Consider the following 18,172-nt stretch of genomic DNA (forward strand, 5'->3'; position numbering starts at 1 on the left):
CCTAAATTTATCTTAAAATTACTGATTGAAAATTAGTTTAAAGTTTATTGGCATATTAGAAGGTTTAGAAATATGTTTTAAATAAAGGAAAATATTAAAATCCATTAATGGTCATGTTATCTCTTCACCTGGTTTTTTTATTTACGGTGCATTCTGTATAAACTTACATGAGCTGAAATACAAGGAAAGATTTTGAGGGTTGTAGAGATTTATGAACTTCCATTCTTGAAGAAATGTTAATATCTTAAACACTTGTTTTTAAAATACTGTTCTGAGCAAGACTGTTTCTTAAATTCATGTTAGGCATCACTCAGCTAACAGAGAAACTGCACATCTGATTTGTAAAGGCCTTAGAATAAAACTCCTCAAGTCAGAAAGGGAAAAAGTACTTTTCATAAGAGCACAAAATCAGAAAGAAATCTAGGGTTTTGTGGTAACAAGTCAGTTCAGAGAACGCTGAATCTGTTAAAGATGTAAAGGCAGCTTTCTCAAAGCATCAGCAAAGCCAACCACTCTGAAATGGATGCTCACAGGATCACTGATTCCTTCTTGACTAGGGAGGGAGCTCGTTAGAAACAATGCTGAAAGGGGCAGCAAAGAAAAATGTATTCATACATTTGGATACCACTAGGGGTTAAGCAGCATCAAACAATGGTTGAAGTATATTTTAAATTAAAAATATAGAAAAGATGACAAATTTTGGTAAGTTAAATGTAAAAACATAGTGAAGATGACCAAACAAGCTTAAGAAACACTAGCTATAAATTCATCAGCACGTGAAGAGCAGACAGCCCTGGCAGAGTGCACAGGCTCACGTGATGATTAGAGTATATACACAGCCTGTCAGAACAAAAAAAAAAAAGAATAGGAGAAAAGCAAAACCAAAAGTCTTGGGAGAGAAGGCAGATTAGATTCTTGAGTTCACTGTGAGAGAAAGAGCAAAAGTGCCCAATCAAGGGACTTTTCTTCTGAATAATCTGTCTGAAATGGAAGTGCCAATCAAAGAAGTTATGGGACAAGACAATTAGATAATTGAAGTGTTATCAAGCATCAAGATCCAATTGCATTTCACCCAGGCTCTACCAGCTTTCTGTATTGTATTTTCCCTAAGTGTTAAATAGTTGGTTGAGATTTAGTTGAAGGTTTCAGAGTTATTTTATCTCACTGTACTCATTCATGCTTAAGCTGAATGGTCTAGTGAATCCTTTCTTCTCTGTTTTGTCTGTGTTACAAGTTACAGATGCAAGAAGTCTGGGCTCAGACTTAACAGTTTTATCTTGTTTATTTGCCTCATTTGGTGTAACCATCTGTGTCCAAGGTCTGTCATATACTTTGTGGCTGTTCTCCTGGGAATATGTGATGGTTTCTTCAATTGAGTAAAAAGCAAATCAAAAATAGCTGTCCATATTCCTTTTTCATTATATTCTCTCTGGGGAGTTTCAGTAATTTCTCTCACTCTTAGATCCTTGAATATTTGCAGATATATTTTTTCTTCATTTTATTCTATCAAAACTTTCTGTCAAAAAATTCCTTCCTTATGATTTTAGTCACATTTGATTTGCATCATTTTATGGTAGGCATTTCTGACCCACATACACCATATGTAGAGAAAACATATATTTTATTGGATTTCTTAAACATTATTTGTTCTTCCATATTTGTAGAATTTTTTAAGCTAACTGTGGCCTTTTATCTGTCAATAATTTAAAAAACCTTCTCTTTTTAGAAGCTACAGCTATCTATATTACTAGCATGCCTCATTAGTAATTTTCATTATTTCTAAAAATTATGTATAACTAGTGTAACATAGTTTCTAAAGAGGAAAACAAACAAAATCAAACACAGCAAATAGAAAAAACCTCCCATGTTTTCCGTAAATAAATACTAATGTAATCTTATTCTTCAGGGGACTTCATATGATTCTAATATGTGCATATTCTACATACCATACTATGACCATAGCATAATATGACTACTGAAAGCTGTAATAAGAGTTATAAAATAATGGCAGAATTCTGAAAGTCATGCCTGAATATTTGCTTTATTTATTCTATGTATATGATTAATAAATTATTTCTTAAAGTCTTTAATTCCCTTAATGTTTTCCATTTAAAGCCTCTTATATTTGCACAAAAAAAATATTGTTTTGTGATTTAATGAAGATTTTTATAAAATAACGGAGAGAAAAACCTGATGAAAAGGAGTTCTTTACTGTGGGAGTAGTGAGTCAGTGAAACAGGTTGCCTGGAAAAGCTGTGACTAGCCCATCCCTGGAAGTGTTCCAGGCCTGGTTGGATGGGGCTCTGAGCAGCCTGGTCTGGGGAGAGGTGACCCTGCCTATGGCAAGGGGGCTGGAACTAAAAGATCTTTAAGGTCCCTTCAAACCCACACCATTCCATGAGTCTATGTTAATTTACATTCATTCATAAATTACACCCTTCAACTCATTTTTTCCCTTTATTTGTAATATATACATTTTCTAAAATATCACTGCTCTTTTAATTGAAGAATTGATGAATGCAGCTGAATATGCTTTGCAGATCTTTTTCACTTCAGTAGTTTGTGTTGCAGGGATTACCAATATCATAGTGTCTCATTAATGCCTGATATTTAACTTTATTCTAATTAGAGGAAATTTTTTTACCATTAACTTACTTGTTAGCATTTAGGAAAATAGGGATTTAATTTCTGGCTCCAACAACAAAAAAGATCCTGCAGAAGGTTTGTTGCTGCTTTGTGTGCCCAATGTTCTTGCTCCATACATGGAGGACTGTGAGGTTTGTTTTCAGCACCTCCTCACCTGCTCTGAGTGCTTTGGCTGAAGCACCCCAAGAAAGAAGGATCTGTTTCACTGAGAACAGTGCACATAGCAATGGCTTGGCTGTTCCTCTGTGGCTGCTCTTTTACTCAGCTGTCACTAAGCAAATACCTCAGGTCTGGTATGAAGCCACTCTGCCTCTCCACACCCCTTTCCTAGACTTACTTCTAGAATATTGATGACTTATTAGAAACATTTTATTTACTTTTCATACTGCAAAGCTTTTTTAGTAATGTTGTATATAAAAATGAAATATCTTTCTCTTTATTCCAGCTGCTGTGTGTGACTTTGAAAGAGAGAGCTGTGGTTGGATTGAAGCTGTAAATGCAGATGAATTTGACTGGGTAAGAAGCTCCAGCCATGCTCTTCCACCTGCATTTCAGAAGCAAGCTCCTCCACGGGATCACACCTATAACAAACCTGAAGGTAAGACAAGCCAGGCCTAGAAACAGAAGTGGAACAGATAAATCTGTTCTTAACCAGATTTTAAGCAGAGGCCATGAGTGCTGTAAAAACCTTTATAAACCCTTTATTTCTTTAGCCTGAAATGTTGTTTTTTGTTGTATTTTAACAGGTCATTTTATGTTCATTCTGAAGAGCAGCAGCAGCATTTTACAAATAGCTCGGCTACGAAGCCCAAAGTTCAGGCAGACAGGATCAAATTGCACACTGTCCTTTTGGTATGAAATACATTACATTTAAAATTCCTGAATTATCTCACATTGCTTCTCTTGGACTGAAATTGAGGTTATAGTTTGCAATAGATACATCTTTCCCTGAAGTATTTATTTAATTTTATTCTGTCAGCATATAGTCTTCATTGTGAGCAATACAGATATAAGATGGAACACTTGCAGAAAAGAAGTGAAACATGACATGATGTTGTCAGGCTCGGAGCAAAATTATAGTAAAGGATTGTGCCTGTATATACATGGGCAAATACCACAGTCCTTTTGCTAACAATTCTTTGGTTAAGTAAAATTGAAAATGTGATTTTTTTTTTTTCAAGAAAAGGAAAGCATTGAAAAATCTAACAGGTCCTTGAGTCATCTTGAGTATTCAAAATTAGATGTGATTATTATTAAGTAGGAGTTCCAGTGTCAGAATTGGTTCTTTACTTCCACTTAATTTTTCATATACACAGAAAAAAACCAAACCAACAAAACCCCACAACTGAAATCCACACAACAATCAAATCCAAACGTTTTCAGTAATTGTCTTGTCTCAGTCTTTGTGCAAACTTGTAAAAGATAGGAAGAAAAAATATAGCTTTGATAACTTGTTAACTAGGCCAAACTGGTGTTACTGTTTAAATAAAGTTTGGCCTGACCTTGATGTTATTAAGTGCAGTTTGTCTCAGTGATATGAAGTACATCTGCCATAGGAAGTGGAACTGTTTTTTATCCAAGATTCATGACTTGAAGTTGGGTATTACAAGTTGTTGGTTGTATATGTACTTCTGCTCCCAGTTTTGTTGTACAACTGCCAGCCGAAGTATTTGTCAGTTTTAAATGCTGAAGGCTTAGAAGGCAACATATTAACAAAAACTTATGTAGATAGAAAGCATACTTATGCATTCGGTAGGTGTTCTGGTTTTCCTTCTTGATACTTTGCAATCATGTACTGAATTAAATTTATAAAAATAAATTATGCCTCTGAGTGAGTGGGGTTTGTTGCTGACTATAAAAGAAAATGTGTCTGTTCAGTTCTGGGTTTCAATTTAATGAAGTATGCTTCTTCTCTCAAAATCTTCAATTCCTGAGATGAGGCCTAGACTGATATAGCAGCCTATCCTACCATCATTCAGAAAATGGATTGACTTACAGGCCCTGTGGACTTCCTATATATCACAGAGAGACAACAGAAAAGATAGGGGTCATTGTAACTGATGTGGTCCATTTTCATCATTTGCCCACTTAACATTCTTATTTTATCATTTTAGGTATTACAATTATGGACAGTCAGTTGGGGCAGCAGAGCTGCAATTGCTTGTGGATGGGCTGGAACAGCCTACTGTCCTTTGGAGGACATATTACAACGAGGGAAATCAATGGCTGAAGGCAGTCATTCAGCTTGGACGCCTTCCACATCCTTTCCAATTTTCACTGGATAAAATCAGTCTGGGTGTTTATGAAGGTGTCTCAGCAATTGATGATATTAGATTTGAAAACTGTGCTCTCCCACCTCCAGCATTAATTTGTGAAGGTCCAAATCACTTTTGGTGCAGACACACAAAAGCTTGTATTGACAGTTTATTGGTCTGTGATCTTGTGGATGACTGTGGGGATGGATCGGATGAAGACAGCTGTGGTGAGTACGCTCCACTATTGCTTACTAACACCACACAAAAATTGACTTGCCAATTCACCCCTGAACTGAAACAGCACAGAATTGCTACAGCCAGTAATGATCCACTCAGTATCGTTAGACATAGAACAGAATGATATTTTTAAACTTAAGTGCATATGATGAGTTAAACAGAGGGTAAATGGAATTCTATCTCCTTTATCCAAAGCAACTCCATTTCTTTATCTTGTGTAAAACACAAACATTTGTCACAAATTTATATTAAAAGGGAGGATGTAAAGTCAAGGTGCTATCCTTGATTTTACTGACCGAAGTACAGAAAATCTGATGGACTGAGAGGAGTGTATGTCCCACCTCTTCTTAGGACCTATACTCTTCCTATCAAAAAAAGGTTAAAATATCTATACTAAAGATAGGAGTCATGCTGAACATATTTGTCCCCTTCAAAGGAAGCACTTGAACATACTGTAGAAAGCTGTGAGTCGTTCCCATTTTTGACATTCACCTTGAGTGCTGAAGGGTGCTGTTGATGGTTTTTCCCCTGAAGCATGCATTCATCAATTTTAAGAACTCAACATTAATATAAAATAAAATTAACTAGCTTTTGCTTTATCACTTCCTGAGGTAACTGAATTATGCAAATTACAATCAGTTTAAGAATGGGGGGCACCTTACATGCTCGAGGTGATATCATTCTGCAGCAATAATTGCTGAATATCAACTTAAAACTGCTGTAAATTTAAAAGAAAGTGAAGGCTTTCCAGCTTATCTTAGTTTTTCTATTTGTGGAATGCCTAGCTTATTTATAACCCATTTAAAGGTCTACGGTAAGGTTTGAGTTGCAGTTTTTAATACCATTAAATGCAACAGCTTAATTTAAAAAAAAAATGCTATAATGTCAGTTACTGCTTAATAAAAGCAGATACAAAGTTTGAATGCAAGTTCACCACCTCTGACACATTTTATTGTTCTATATTAGAAGCAATTAATACATTTTGCCTTGGAGTCAAATAAAAAAGTGCGGTTGTGTTATAAACGCTTTGATTTAGCCTTGATAAAATTATTGTGTTAATATTTTTTAGGATAATAAAGATCTAAACCCCAATGTGTTTTTAGGACTACATCTGCTAAGCAAAAATACATTAGATTATTTATCACACATACCTACAAGACAGTACAGTGTGGTTTATTTCATTCAATTAACCTCAGTTTTAACTCCTTTGATCTGTTCACTTTCAGTTAAAAAACCTTACAGTCTTTAATTTCAATAATACATAAAGTTAATAACATGGGTAATTTTACTCAGTTCTGTTTATTCAATAAATTAAGTACAATTTGACAGATATATATTGGATATAAATATTTGCAAGGATAAAAAAATTTTAAAGCACCATCCCCTTTTGATACTGCTTTTCTACTTTTGATAGTCTGTTGTCTTTACATTTCAGACCCTGAACTACAGTGTAACTTTGAAAATGGGCTGTGCAATTGGGAGCAGGAGGTGCAGGATGACTTTGACTGGATCAGAATACGGGGTCCAACCCCCACAGTTAATACAGGCCCTTTAAAGGATCACACGACAGGCACAGCCAGGGGACACTACCTTTACCTGGAGTCCTCTGAGCCACGCCAGTTCCGAGATAAAGCAGTTTTGCTTAGTCCTCTCTTCAACCCCTCTGGCTATGGAACCTGTGTTTTCCGCTTCCATTATCATATGTTTGGAAAAGAAGTTTATAAGCTGTCAGTCTTCCAAAGAACTGTGAGTAATGCTAAGGGATGGCTGTTGTGGTACAAGTTTGGAAATCAAGAAAACAGATGGATCAGACAGACACTCTTCATCAGCAGTTCTAAGCCATTTCAGGTATGATCCTTCTAAGTTTTGAAGTGTTTATTTGCTGCATCATAAAACACGGAGTGTATATAAATGACTGCACAATCTCAAAGCTATTTATAACTGTCTAATCAATTTTGCTTCGAAGTATGTTTGTAGGGTTTTTTGAGGAAATATGTAAAATATTTTTGTTCTTGTGATTACATTAACTTTTCACCCAAACCACTTAATTTTAATATTTTGAATATGTGTTATTTAAAATGGATACTGGTTTTGTTTTTCAAGGATTTGGTGAAAAAAATCTTATCCAATTCTACTACAAAATAGTTTGATTCATTAATTCTGTTCAAAAGAATATCCTCTGCTTTGCCTTATTTTTAAAGAGTTAAAAATTAATTTTTAATTATATAATGCCAGAAAATATATCAATACAAAATATTTGGCTGCCAGGTTAGACTAAGAGTCAAAAAATTTCTTGGAGAAAGATATGATTAAAGAAAGTTACAGCTATAAACCTTGACTTATAGTCTCCTCTTTTAAATATTGCATATATTATTTATCTTTGTTTATGTGTGGTCTGTTTATTCCAGTTGGGATATACTGCAGGGTTATTAGAGGAAACATTGGTTCTCTTGATTGTCAACTGGTCCTAAAATTACCACCCTTCTCTCAGCACCATATTATAAAAAGAAACATCTTCAATCTTCATTTGAAATCTGATATGGTGCAATATTTTCTTTAGATTGTCCATTATTATTTCCCAAAACACTTTTTTTAAGTAGAGAGAAGTTCTATCCTCTTTGGAGTAAAAGGCATTAATATTATTGTGGATGCAAAGAGGCACATGAAAGGAGTGTTCATTTTCTGTCAAGACCTTTTGTAAAAATATAAAAGAATATAAATATAATGCTATCAAAGCTCCCTTCCCTTCCCTTCCCTTCCCTTCCCTTCCCTTCCCTTCCCTTCCCTTCCCTTCCCTTCCCTTCCCTTCCCTTCCCTTCCCTTCCCTTCCCTTCCCTTCCCTTCCCTTCCCTTCCCTTCCCTTCCCTTCCCTTCCCTTCCCTTCCCTTCCCTTCCCTTCCCTTCCCTTCCCTTCCCTTCCCTTCCCTTCCCTTCCCTTCCCTTCCCTTCCCTTCCCTTCCCTTCCCTTCCCTTCCCTTCCCTTCCCTTCCCTTCCCTTCCCTTCCCTTCCCTTCCCTTCCCTTCCCTTCCCTTCCCTTCCCTTCCCTTCCCTTCCCTTCCCTTCCCTTCCCTTCCCTTCCCTTCCCTTCCCTTCCCTTCCCTTCCCTTCCCTTCCCTTCCCTTCCCTTCCCTTCCCTTCCCTTCCCTTCCCTTCCCTTCCCTTCCCTTCCCTTCCCTTCCCTTCCCTTCCCTTCCCTTCCCTTCCCTTCCCTTCCCTTCCCTTCCCTTCCCTTCCCTTCCCTTCCCTTCCCTTCCCTTCCCTTCCCTTCCCTTCCCTTCCCTTCCCTTCCCTTCCCTTCCCTTCCCTTCCCTTCCCTTCCCTTCCCTTCCCTTCCCTTCCCTTCCCTTCCCTTCCCTTCCCTTCCCTTCCCTTCCCTTCCCTTCCCTTCCCTTCCCTTCCCTTCCCTTCCCTTCCCTTCCCTTCCCTTCCCTTCCCTTCCCTTCCCTTCCCTTCCCTTCCCTTCCCTTCCCTTCCCTTCCCTTCCCTTCCCTTCCCTTCCCTTCCCTTCCCTTCCCTTCCCTTCCCTTCCCTTCCCTTCCCTTCCCTTCCCTTCCCTTCCCTTCCCTTCCCTTCTTTATTGGTTTATCTAAAATCACTCTAAACCTCTGTGTCCTGTGTTTGACCTCCTGAGAGTTCAGTCGGTCTCTTCAGTAACTGAAATGTTTTTCACGTGTTAGTGTTGTAGCGTTTTCTGTTGTACGTGCACAGTTCTGTGCAGGGAATGTCAAAGATCTTATATTATTTTGATTGATTTTTGTTTCTCATAGTCATTTTTGTGGGGCATGAGCTATAAGTTTGATTGTTCTGAAGAAAGAGATCAAGATCTGATGTTCATTATTGTGTATTGTGTATCTTATAATGGAGTTTGCTGTGTCACAACCTACAACATTTCAAAACTCAGAAGTTTTGAAGAGAGCAAGTTGTGTTCTATTTCTTCTAAGTTGCCAAGTGCTGATCTCTTTCCCCTCTTTCTTCTTCTATCTGAACTTTCTTTTAAATGTATAATGTTTAAATACGCTATATTTCAAGTATTTCTACTGAGATTTATGCTAGAACAGCCTCTCGGTTTGTTTTGGGGGGCTTCAGGCTGTGTAACCATATTAAAGCTGTAGTTTCTATATTTACTAACTGTTCCCCACACCCCATAAACTTAGAGTTTCACTGCTTTCACACCACATGCTTAAGGTCTTGTAGGTCACCTCAATGCTTCAAATGAAATGTCTAGATTCACCTGAGAATTGATTTTTTTTTTTTTTCCATGAACATCTGAAAACAAGATAGAACTTTTAAATCATTTTCTGGTCAAAATACAAGTCTTGGCTTCATAATCTTCTCTGTCTCTATCCAGAGCATCTTGTCAGCTCTTACAGGATATTCAGAGATTCCTAGTGAATAGAAAATGTTAGACTCTAGGACCAAAGATAGTCCAAGTCTTTGTCAGTCAGACTTTGTTTTGCTTTTTCTCTCCTAAATGTGTGAGATAATCATACATCTGAGATGTGTCCTCTTCCTCTTTCCTCCCTATGTAAATAGGTCATTTGTTGACCCCACTTTGAGATATAATCACTATAAATAATAAATCCCTCAAATTGACATTTTCAGTTTATTTGCTAAGCATGAGAAGCCAGCTTTGGGAGTATATAAATAATTGTGCCTATGCACCAACTCCTACGAAAAGGAGGAATTGTCAGCCAAAAATTCAAAGCATCAAAAAAAGGCATTTGAGAACCTCCTGAAAGTCAGATTCTCTTTTGAAAGTTTTGAACTCTATAGGTATGAAACTCTGGGCCCTTTAATTGAATGCTCTGGCATAAACCCAAAGGCAACAGCAGACTCCCTTGGCTCACACCCTCTCCCAATAAGCCTCAGAATCTTTGTCAATAAAGCTTTGTTCTGGTTGCCATTAATCCATGGTGATATTTGTTGCCGTTCCATCAGATGTTTCCCACCTGAATGTTAAATGTGACATCCTTGAGAACTATGGGAGTAGCTGGAGGAGGAAAAGGTAAATTCAGAGCTAAACTGTTTAAACTAAAGGAATGCAGTTTTCTGAGATAAAATTAAGAATCTCTGTCAAATACTACTACTGAGAAGTGTTAAAAATAGTCCCAAATACACATGCTTATAAATATTTTGCAGCCTTATTGATTTAGAGTTTCTCTTCCTCTGCAAAGGATATTATCTACAAGAAATTATACAATTTTTTTAAATGGGAAAAATTCAAGTTAAAAATAAATTTCTTATAAACTATTCCTTTTAATTATATGGGATACTTGTTTCAGCATGAAAAAAACCCACTGTCGAGTGACCTTGTCTCTTTACTTATTCTGCATTTATTTTCATCCTGAGAAGTTTACTTACATGTCTTTTCTTTAGATAAACACTTGAAAAGGTAGTAAAATAAGAATCTGTCCATGGTAACCTACTCATATTGATGATGAATAGTGTTTGCTTTTATCTTCCTCAGAATAACCACATCTGAAATAGTTTCTGCTCAGAAGAAGTTGCAAAGACTCTATTTTAACATTTTAGAAAAATTTTACTCTCTTAGTTTGCTGTATTTAATAATATTTCTGATGATACAGAGAGGAAGAGATGATATGTGAAAAATGGCAAAATTCCATATTTCAATCCTTTTGGGCACTGTAGTCTCCTTTTTGTCATGATAGAAATCACATAACTATCAAGTCTGTCTTAAGAGACCTAGGGCAACTTTACTATATTGTAAAACATATTATTAAAAAAAGAATGGTTATCTTTACCCCAATACAGTTATTCCCTTTTTGCCCATGCAGATTACACATTTATCTCTGTAAACAAAATGGTTATAGATCTTTGATACTGCAAAATGTAAGTAGTACATTAGGGAGTCTATCATCATTTTGTGATGATTATATAAAGGTCAGTTTTGCATTTTCTTCATTGGCTCTTACGAAATTTAACAATGCAAGTACAATGTTTAACTCCATGGTTAGCTATTAATGCTATATTTGGTTTCATTACTAAACATTTTAGTATTCTGAGTATCATATATAAAACCTTACTTGTCCCTTCAAATATAAAACTTTCTCCATTTAAGTGTGAAAAATAAGGTCCAAAATCTGAAGAAAATAAATAATGCAAAATAACACTGCAATTACGTAGATATAAATTGCATTTGACAATTTTCTTATTTTGCAAGTGGTTGAGAAAAGTAAACAAAAAATCCACTATAATAATTTCAATCTTTTTATCAATTAAGTATTAACTTAGAAAGTAATAGAATATTGATTGAAAATTAGAATGATGCATTTTGCTATGAATATAGAATAGCCCTATATTCTGTGAACACAAATATAAAACAACATTCTTTCTCCAACTCTTATTTTTATCTGTTGTGCTTTTTTTTTTTTTTTTTGAATATAGAGGTATTGTGTTATGGTTTTTGTTATTACTTTGGCATATCAGTTTCATATCAAACACATAGGTATTGAGCATACATCTTTTACATCCAGGCTCTTGTCATTCATCTTGTCAAAAGAGATGGGAAGTGCTGAAAGTTGTACATAAGGTACTAAGCTGGTTAGGTTACCATAGCATGGGCTGTTCTGCTGTTTCACCCTCTACTCTTCCTTTTCACTCCTTAGTGAGATGAGATGAGATAGCAGTTGTTCTTTGGGGATTCTGATGATATGCTGTGTAATAAGTGAAACAGCATCACAAAAATCACTCTTCAGTTATTTCTGCAATTTTTGCTGTTTCTTGTGATTACTTTTCTGAGGAAAGAGAGGATTGGATCAACACCTTCACCCCACCAGCCATTTCTGTATTGAAAGACTCAGAATTCTAGAGGTAAATGGAAATTTTGGTGTAATTCCATTTTAAAAACTATTTTTATAGTGGTTTGTGGTTCTGCTTCAAATAAAAGTCGACTGTGGCAATTTTTAAGGTTTCAGAATGTAATGTTTTTCTTTCATGCATTTCTAGTGGTGATAATTGCATTTCATACGTGAATAGTACAGGGGGACTTGTAGTAAACTAAATACCTTTTTTACCAATTTAAGACAAGATAATGACTCACTAGTCTTCTTTGTTAGCTATAATATCTTTTAAGTAAGAACAATTACAATTTCATTTCCTACAAAACAAGCATCAGAACTATGGAAATTACAAATTTAAATCTTGTATCCCATTTCACAGCCCCTCAGAGAGAATATTTTAATAGGGTTTGTAACATCAATAGTTTTGTAGACTTGTGTGAATTTTTCAGTCTTCTCTAGTCATTAATTGATAAGCATCAGATTGAAATTATGGATTTACATTGGTATATTCCAGAACCTGTAGCTGATCAAACTTGACCAAACTTCTTTGCCTGCAACTTCTCTGGAAGAGTGTGCATTACTTTTTGTTGTCCCAAGGAAAAGTATTATTTCCTAGTGTGGAAAGCACAGGAAGAAAGAAAACAAATCAAAGTAATCGTGTATTTACCCTTACTTTTGGAACATTAAACTGGAAAAAAAAATGGAACTGTTTGACCCTTTCTAGAACACTTGGGTAAATTGTGTTCCTTTCAGAAAGAAAGTTGCTGGAGATTTAGCAGAGAAACGTCTAATCAACAGTGTTAGAAAAGCTTTGTAGAGAAAGATCATTAGTGATTTTTCTATTAGTGAATAGAGACAAGAGGTATTCTGTGAAATCATAATGTAAAACTATCTAAGCAAAAGGAAATAGTATTTTTGGATGGCTCATTGGCGATGGATGTTTTGTGTACAAGAAACTACAAATGAAGTCAATAAGTAACTTGGAAAATTACCAGAAAAAAAGTCTGTTAAGGGCTAGAAGCATAATAATGAGGCTATGACCTCCCACCTGCCATACACCACATGTCTGGGTGGAACCACTGCATGCCAGGATGTGGCATTGCCGTGGGTGATGCAATCCATGGGGAGGCACATTGAGCTGTGGATGGTCAACCTTGCCACTGCGCATCTGCACTTGTGCTGCGAGGTACTCTGCTGCACAGAGCTTTTGGTGTGTTGGGAGGCTTACTCTTTTTGATATTCTAGCTGTGACTTCAGATTTTCTGCAGTCACTTTCGCCCTTATTGAACCAGGTTTATTATTGTCAAGTGCTGTTAGCCTCCTGCCTTGATTCGATTGTCTACCTGCCTCCTTCTTCACAGCCTCATTTCAGCATGTTTTGACATACCACTAGAGTTTGTCATTGTTTAGTTCGTCAGATAAATATTTTTCATTAAAATCTGGTGTTGAAGCAGCTCTGAACTTATGAAGGACTTCTCTAAGACATTTATTACATGTCTAATACCTACTTGTGATCATTTTTATGTTATTGCTTTTGATCTGTTCCCTGCTAGTAATTTACACACAAAGGTTTAGAGAGCATGGATTTCCACTCAAAAAACAGCTTCAGTTTCAATTTTCAATTTATCACTCCTCATCTTCCTTCTCCTACTCTTCTCCTTTGTACTTCCCCTAATAATCTTCTGAGATTAGTATTCAGGAATTCTTTTTTGTTTCTTATTTTTTTTCCCTGTCCTTTAAATGTTGCCATTTACTTTTGTTCCACCTTACTCCTCCAATAGTACTTCAATTAAATGGATATCTAGACATATTTGCTGCATCTCAGTAAGTCTTTTTCTGACTATTCTTCTTTGTTTCTGATCTGTATGTTGGCTTCTTTCATCCCTGATACCTCTTTGCATATTGTACAATACTCTGTGGTTTTTACATTTACATTGTGCTGTTGGTTTCTGGTGTGTTTACAGTAATTATTCTCATTTTGTTTTCACTGTGGCATTGTACAACCTGTAGTTTTGGGCAGACCTGCACAGTTTTGTATGTAGTTGGCTCTGGAGCAAGTTTTTATTAATTGGCTAATATAGACCTTTAAATATCCAAATGCACTCGAATGAGAAGAGACATCTTGCACCAGATAAAAAGTTGCTTAAATTCTCATCTAACCTGACCAGCACAATTCTCACCATCATTGTAAAAAATTTCTTTCTTCATGTCCAATCTAAATCTCTTCTCTTTCAATTTAAAATCATTGCCTCTTGTCCTGTCAGTATAATTCTTGGAAAGAAGTCTTTCTCCATCTTTCTTATGAGCCAGCTTTAAGTATTGAAATGCTGCCATAAGGTCTCCACATATCCTTCCTTTCTCTAAATTCAAATCTTTCATGCTGGCTTCATAGAACAGGTGTTCCAATACGCTGACCAGTTTTTGTGGCCCTCCTCTAGACCTACTCTTACGGGTCTATGTGGTACTTATGCTGGGGAATCCAGAGCTGAACGCAGTACTCCAGGTGTGGGCTCACCAGGCTGGACAGAGTGGCAGAATCACCTCCCTTAGCTGGCTAACCACACTTTTTGTATGAAGCCTACACAATTCTGGGAGTTATTTAAACAAAAGAAAGAAACCCAACCAACCAACCAAAAAAAATTACATACCCAAACCCCAAAAAGTTGCTGTCTTACCTGTATTTAACACTCATGCCTTTTCAGAATGTGTCCTGGCAGGTGTGATGTGCAGAGATGGTTTCAGGGTGGCTGAACTGCACCAGAGGTTCCTCTGTCAGGCCAAATCGTGTGGGTTAGTCCAAGTCTGTCCTGTTGAAGTGTCAATGCCTTTTGGTATGGAAGCTCTAATTCTTGTACTTGTAGGTCCTAAGGTCTCCACCATGCCCCATCCTCATGACCAGCCTCAAGGGGCTGTAGAGGGCCAGGAACAAAATGTCAATCTCTTTCATACTTCATGCAGAACTTGTGTAGACTCTAGGTTGGGCAATTCATGGTCAGGCTTCCTAACTAGTCCACAATCTAGGTCAGAAACAATATACACATAGAGTGGACAATGTGGGAACCAAGGCACTTGTGGGAAGGGGTGAAAAATAACCTTAAGCCCTTGTGGTTGGTGGTGAACTTTGTGTTGATAGTGAAGAATATTCAATACGTACAGCATGAAGTGAAATACAGAATTTTCATGCTGAAAATGTGTGTAATACAATGCAGTGTATTTGAAAAATAAGTAGTGTGAGGTTTTTTTAAAGTCATTCCTTAACAAGGGTTTTGCCATTTTTGATAAATGGATTTCAGAATATAGAAAACTGTGGAAACAAGGAAATCACATGAGAAATCGGGAAAATACATTGTATAAACATTCAGAGAAAAATTTTTGGGCTTAGTTCTGGTCTTTGGGAAAGATACTGGCTTTTTGTTCAGTGCTATCAGAATACTAAAGAGATAATCCACTCTAACAATAGAAATAATTTATTCTTTGTGCTATTGTTTTATTGATATGCTGTGGAAAACTTGTCATGATGTCATCAAGTCACAACATGTGCACAAAGGGGACAAGGAATAAGAATTTCTAATCTATCTTTAATAATGCCCTTTCCAGTGAAAATTATATTCTTAATTTCAAATCTGTCACTTACTTGTAATTTGTTTTTTCTTGAGAGGGGAGAACACAAGGGGGCCGGGGTGAGTGTTTTTTACCTTTTTTGTCCCTATTTACATGCAGGCTGCTCAAAGGAAATCATATTAAGTAAAAATAGCCTTTCTATTCTCTACTGAACTGTCAAGTTCTGCCCATGGTTTAAATATGGAAAATCTGAAGTAATGAAAAGTTTTCACCATCTTTCAGAATCCACAGCCCACTGAGAAACTGTGCTGGGCCATTTGAATTCAAGGGGCATCATGTAAGATGGTAGTTTTGTTTTCCTGAAAATTAAGAGTTATGTTTCATATTTCCTATTGATATTACTATATTACTTATCATCAACTGCTCCACAAGAAAATTAGATTTGGATAACTTTTCAAGGAGGAGGAAAATGTTAGTGACTTTTATCTCATGGCTTAACTGGATCTTTGAAAATATAACAGGATGATCACAGGAAAGCTGTACTTTGTTGAAGATTTAATTAAATTTCCTTCCATAGTGCTATGCTTTGTATCAAACAGAGAGTTTTAAAAACATTTTAACAATCTTTCTGTTTTTTTGAGTATGCTTATAGCAGAATTAAGAAACAGTGTAGAAGTCTACTCCCACTGAAGTGTCAAAACTCTCATTAACTGTAATGAAAACAGGATTTCATGTCAACCCACATGTTCTGGTGATATCTCTATGTTGTTTTCTTACTTTGGGAGGTTAAGGCTGTATGCGTGGATGTAGGAGCAGCAATACTATATAACTAAGTCGGGAGAAGTCCTTTGGGTCAGGAAAGGTCCACATCTTTAGACAGAAGGTCTAATAGTGATCCCTTTGCTCACTAGCATTTGCTGCTGAACAGATAATTCACTGTTTATTACCACAAGTGTATTCACAAGTATTGAAAAGAAAGCAGTGAGTGCCTCCTCTTAGGATGCTCCTTATCTCAGCATGGAAGAGTTGCCTTTGCAGTAAGCACTGCATAGATCAGAAAAAGTCTGTCCATTCAGCCCAATGCAGACTTCCCTAGACAGAGATGTGAGGATGTCTTTCTGCAGCCCTTTATATCTCAGTATGCTCCACTGTACAAAAGGGAGGGACAGAAATACTCAGGTCATAACAAGTCATCCTGGTAAATGTGGGACACTTCTTTCAGGGCCATAAGTCCCAGGTATTTGATATAGTAACTCAGCCAGAAACCTGTTTTTTGTTCGTTTGTTTTACTTATTTACATATAAAATCTGAGGAAAACTGTGTTTGGGAGAAAAGAAAGCAGATTTTGTAATTCTTATAGATTAAGTCAAAACTGACCATGAACTTCAGGTGGTTTAAATATAGTTTCATAATTATAATTGCTATACAGATGTTTCTCAAATGGGCAGGCTAAACAAGTGGTTTTATAAACCACGGAATTTTTTATGCACTGACAATATAGTACTTCTGCAATAATTTTTCCAGTGCTAATATTACAGAGTGACAGCAGGATCTTTTCTCTTAAATGAAGTTTTGTGACCTTAATACAGGAAAATAAAGACTCCCAGAATATGTAGTTATTAATCCCACCAGTATCACTGAATAGTCTAAAACAGGATAGAAATGTGATTCATCGCTGCACTTTAGAGAAATGCTGTGAAAAACATCATAAATCAGCATGAGGGTTCACAAGCTTACAGCCAAGTGTGATAAAGAGCTTTACTGAACTAGAACTAGTGTTTTTCAATATCTTGTAAAACCAACCACTGTAAAACATCAAATATTTGACACAAGATTTTTCATATTTGATGTGTGTAACCTTAAGAATGCTGGTAACAATTCATTTGGACATCTGTGTGAAAGGACTTTATTTCAACTTTTGAAGCCTTGAGACATTAATTTCTAAAGTTAATTTTCAATGGTCATGAAAGAAAGGGGCTGATGAGTTTTGAAGAAGGGCAGTGTGATCTTGAGCTTTTTAGTGGGTATGATTTAAATGATGTGGTGACCCAGTGTTGATAATCTTTCCAGAAGCTGATGGCAGGTCCCCACTTGTGATTGCTCTTGGGGTTAGAAGGGGTCCATGCATCACATAACAGCTCTGATTGCCTAAATCATTCCCCCCAAGAGAGGGAAAGCTGGAAAAGACAGTGACAACCCATGCATCCATTCTTTTTCCTAAGACAAACCATTTTGCGGAAGGTACAGAGGAACAGTTCAGTGCCATGTAAACAATGCAACTTGTGACACCTAAATGAGAGATTGGGGAAATAATCTCAAGTCCACAGTGTCTACTCCTTTGATGGCAGCTAAGGAAGCAGAGAAATAGAGCCAAGGAGGAATAAATCACCATGTTTGGACTCATCAAAGCAGTCAATATCTTATTTCACGTGAATAAATAGCTACTCAAAAATTCAAAATAAAATCTAAATTTCTCTTCTTTTTTTTAATATTTATTTTTTCTGAAAGAATTGTGTTTTCTTGGAAAATAGTTTCCCTTTTAATGTACTTCTTGAAAAATTATTATTCATATTCTTATTATATTGACATATTAAATTATTAATATGTTCATTCATGATTGAAAATAATCATTCTACAGTGAAGACTTATGACATGACTTGTGACATGATCAT

At 36.3% G+C, this 18,172-nt stretch overlaps 1 protein-coding gene across 1 annotated transcript in view; it reads left to right on the plus strand.

Moving 5' to 3' along the window:
- The window catches only part of MALRD1 (MAM and LDL receptor class A domain containing 1), a 236,655-nt gene that overhangs the window by 55,149 nt on the left and 163,334 nt on the right, over positions 1-18,172 (plus strand). The window contains exons 14-17 of the mRNA XM_068212566.1: positions 3,092-3,244; positions 3,393-3,498; positions 4,761-5,128; positions 6,574-6,986. Coding sequence (XP_068068667.1) covers positions 3,092-3,244; positions 3,393-3,498; positions 4,761-5,128; positions 6,574-6,986 — 1,040 coding nt within the window. The remainder of the gene's footprint in view (positions 1-3,091; positions 3,245-3,392; positions 3,499-4,760; positions 5,129-6,573; positions 6,987-18,172) is intronic.

This window comes from Anomalospiza imberbis, chromosome 1, assembly GCF_031753505.1.
Source record: "Anomalospiza imberbis isolate Cuckoo-Finch-1a 21T00152 chromosome 1, ASM3175350v1, whole genome shotgun sequence".
NCBI classification, from domain to species: domain Eukaryota; kingdom Metazoa; phylum Chordata; class Aves; order Passeriformes; family Viduidae; genus Anomalospiza; species Anomalospiza imberbis.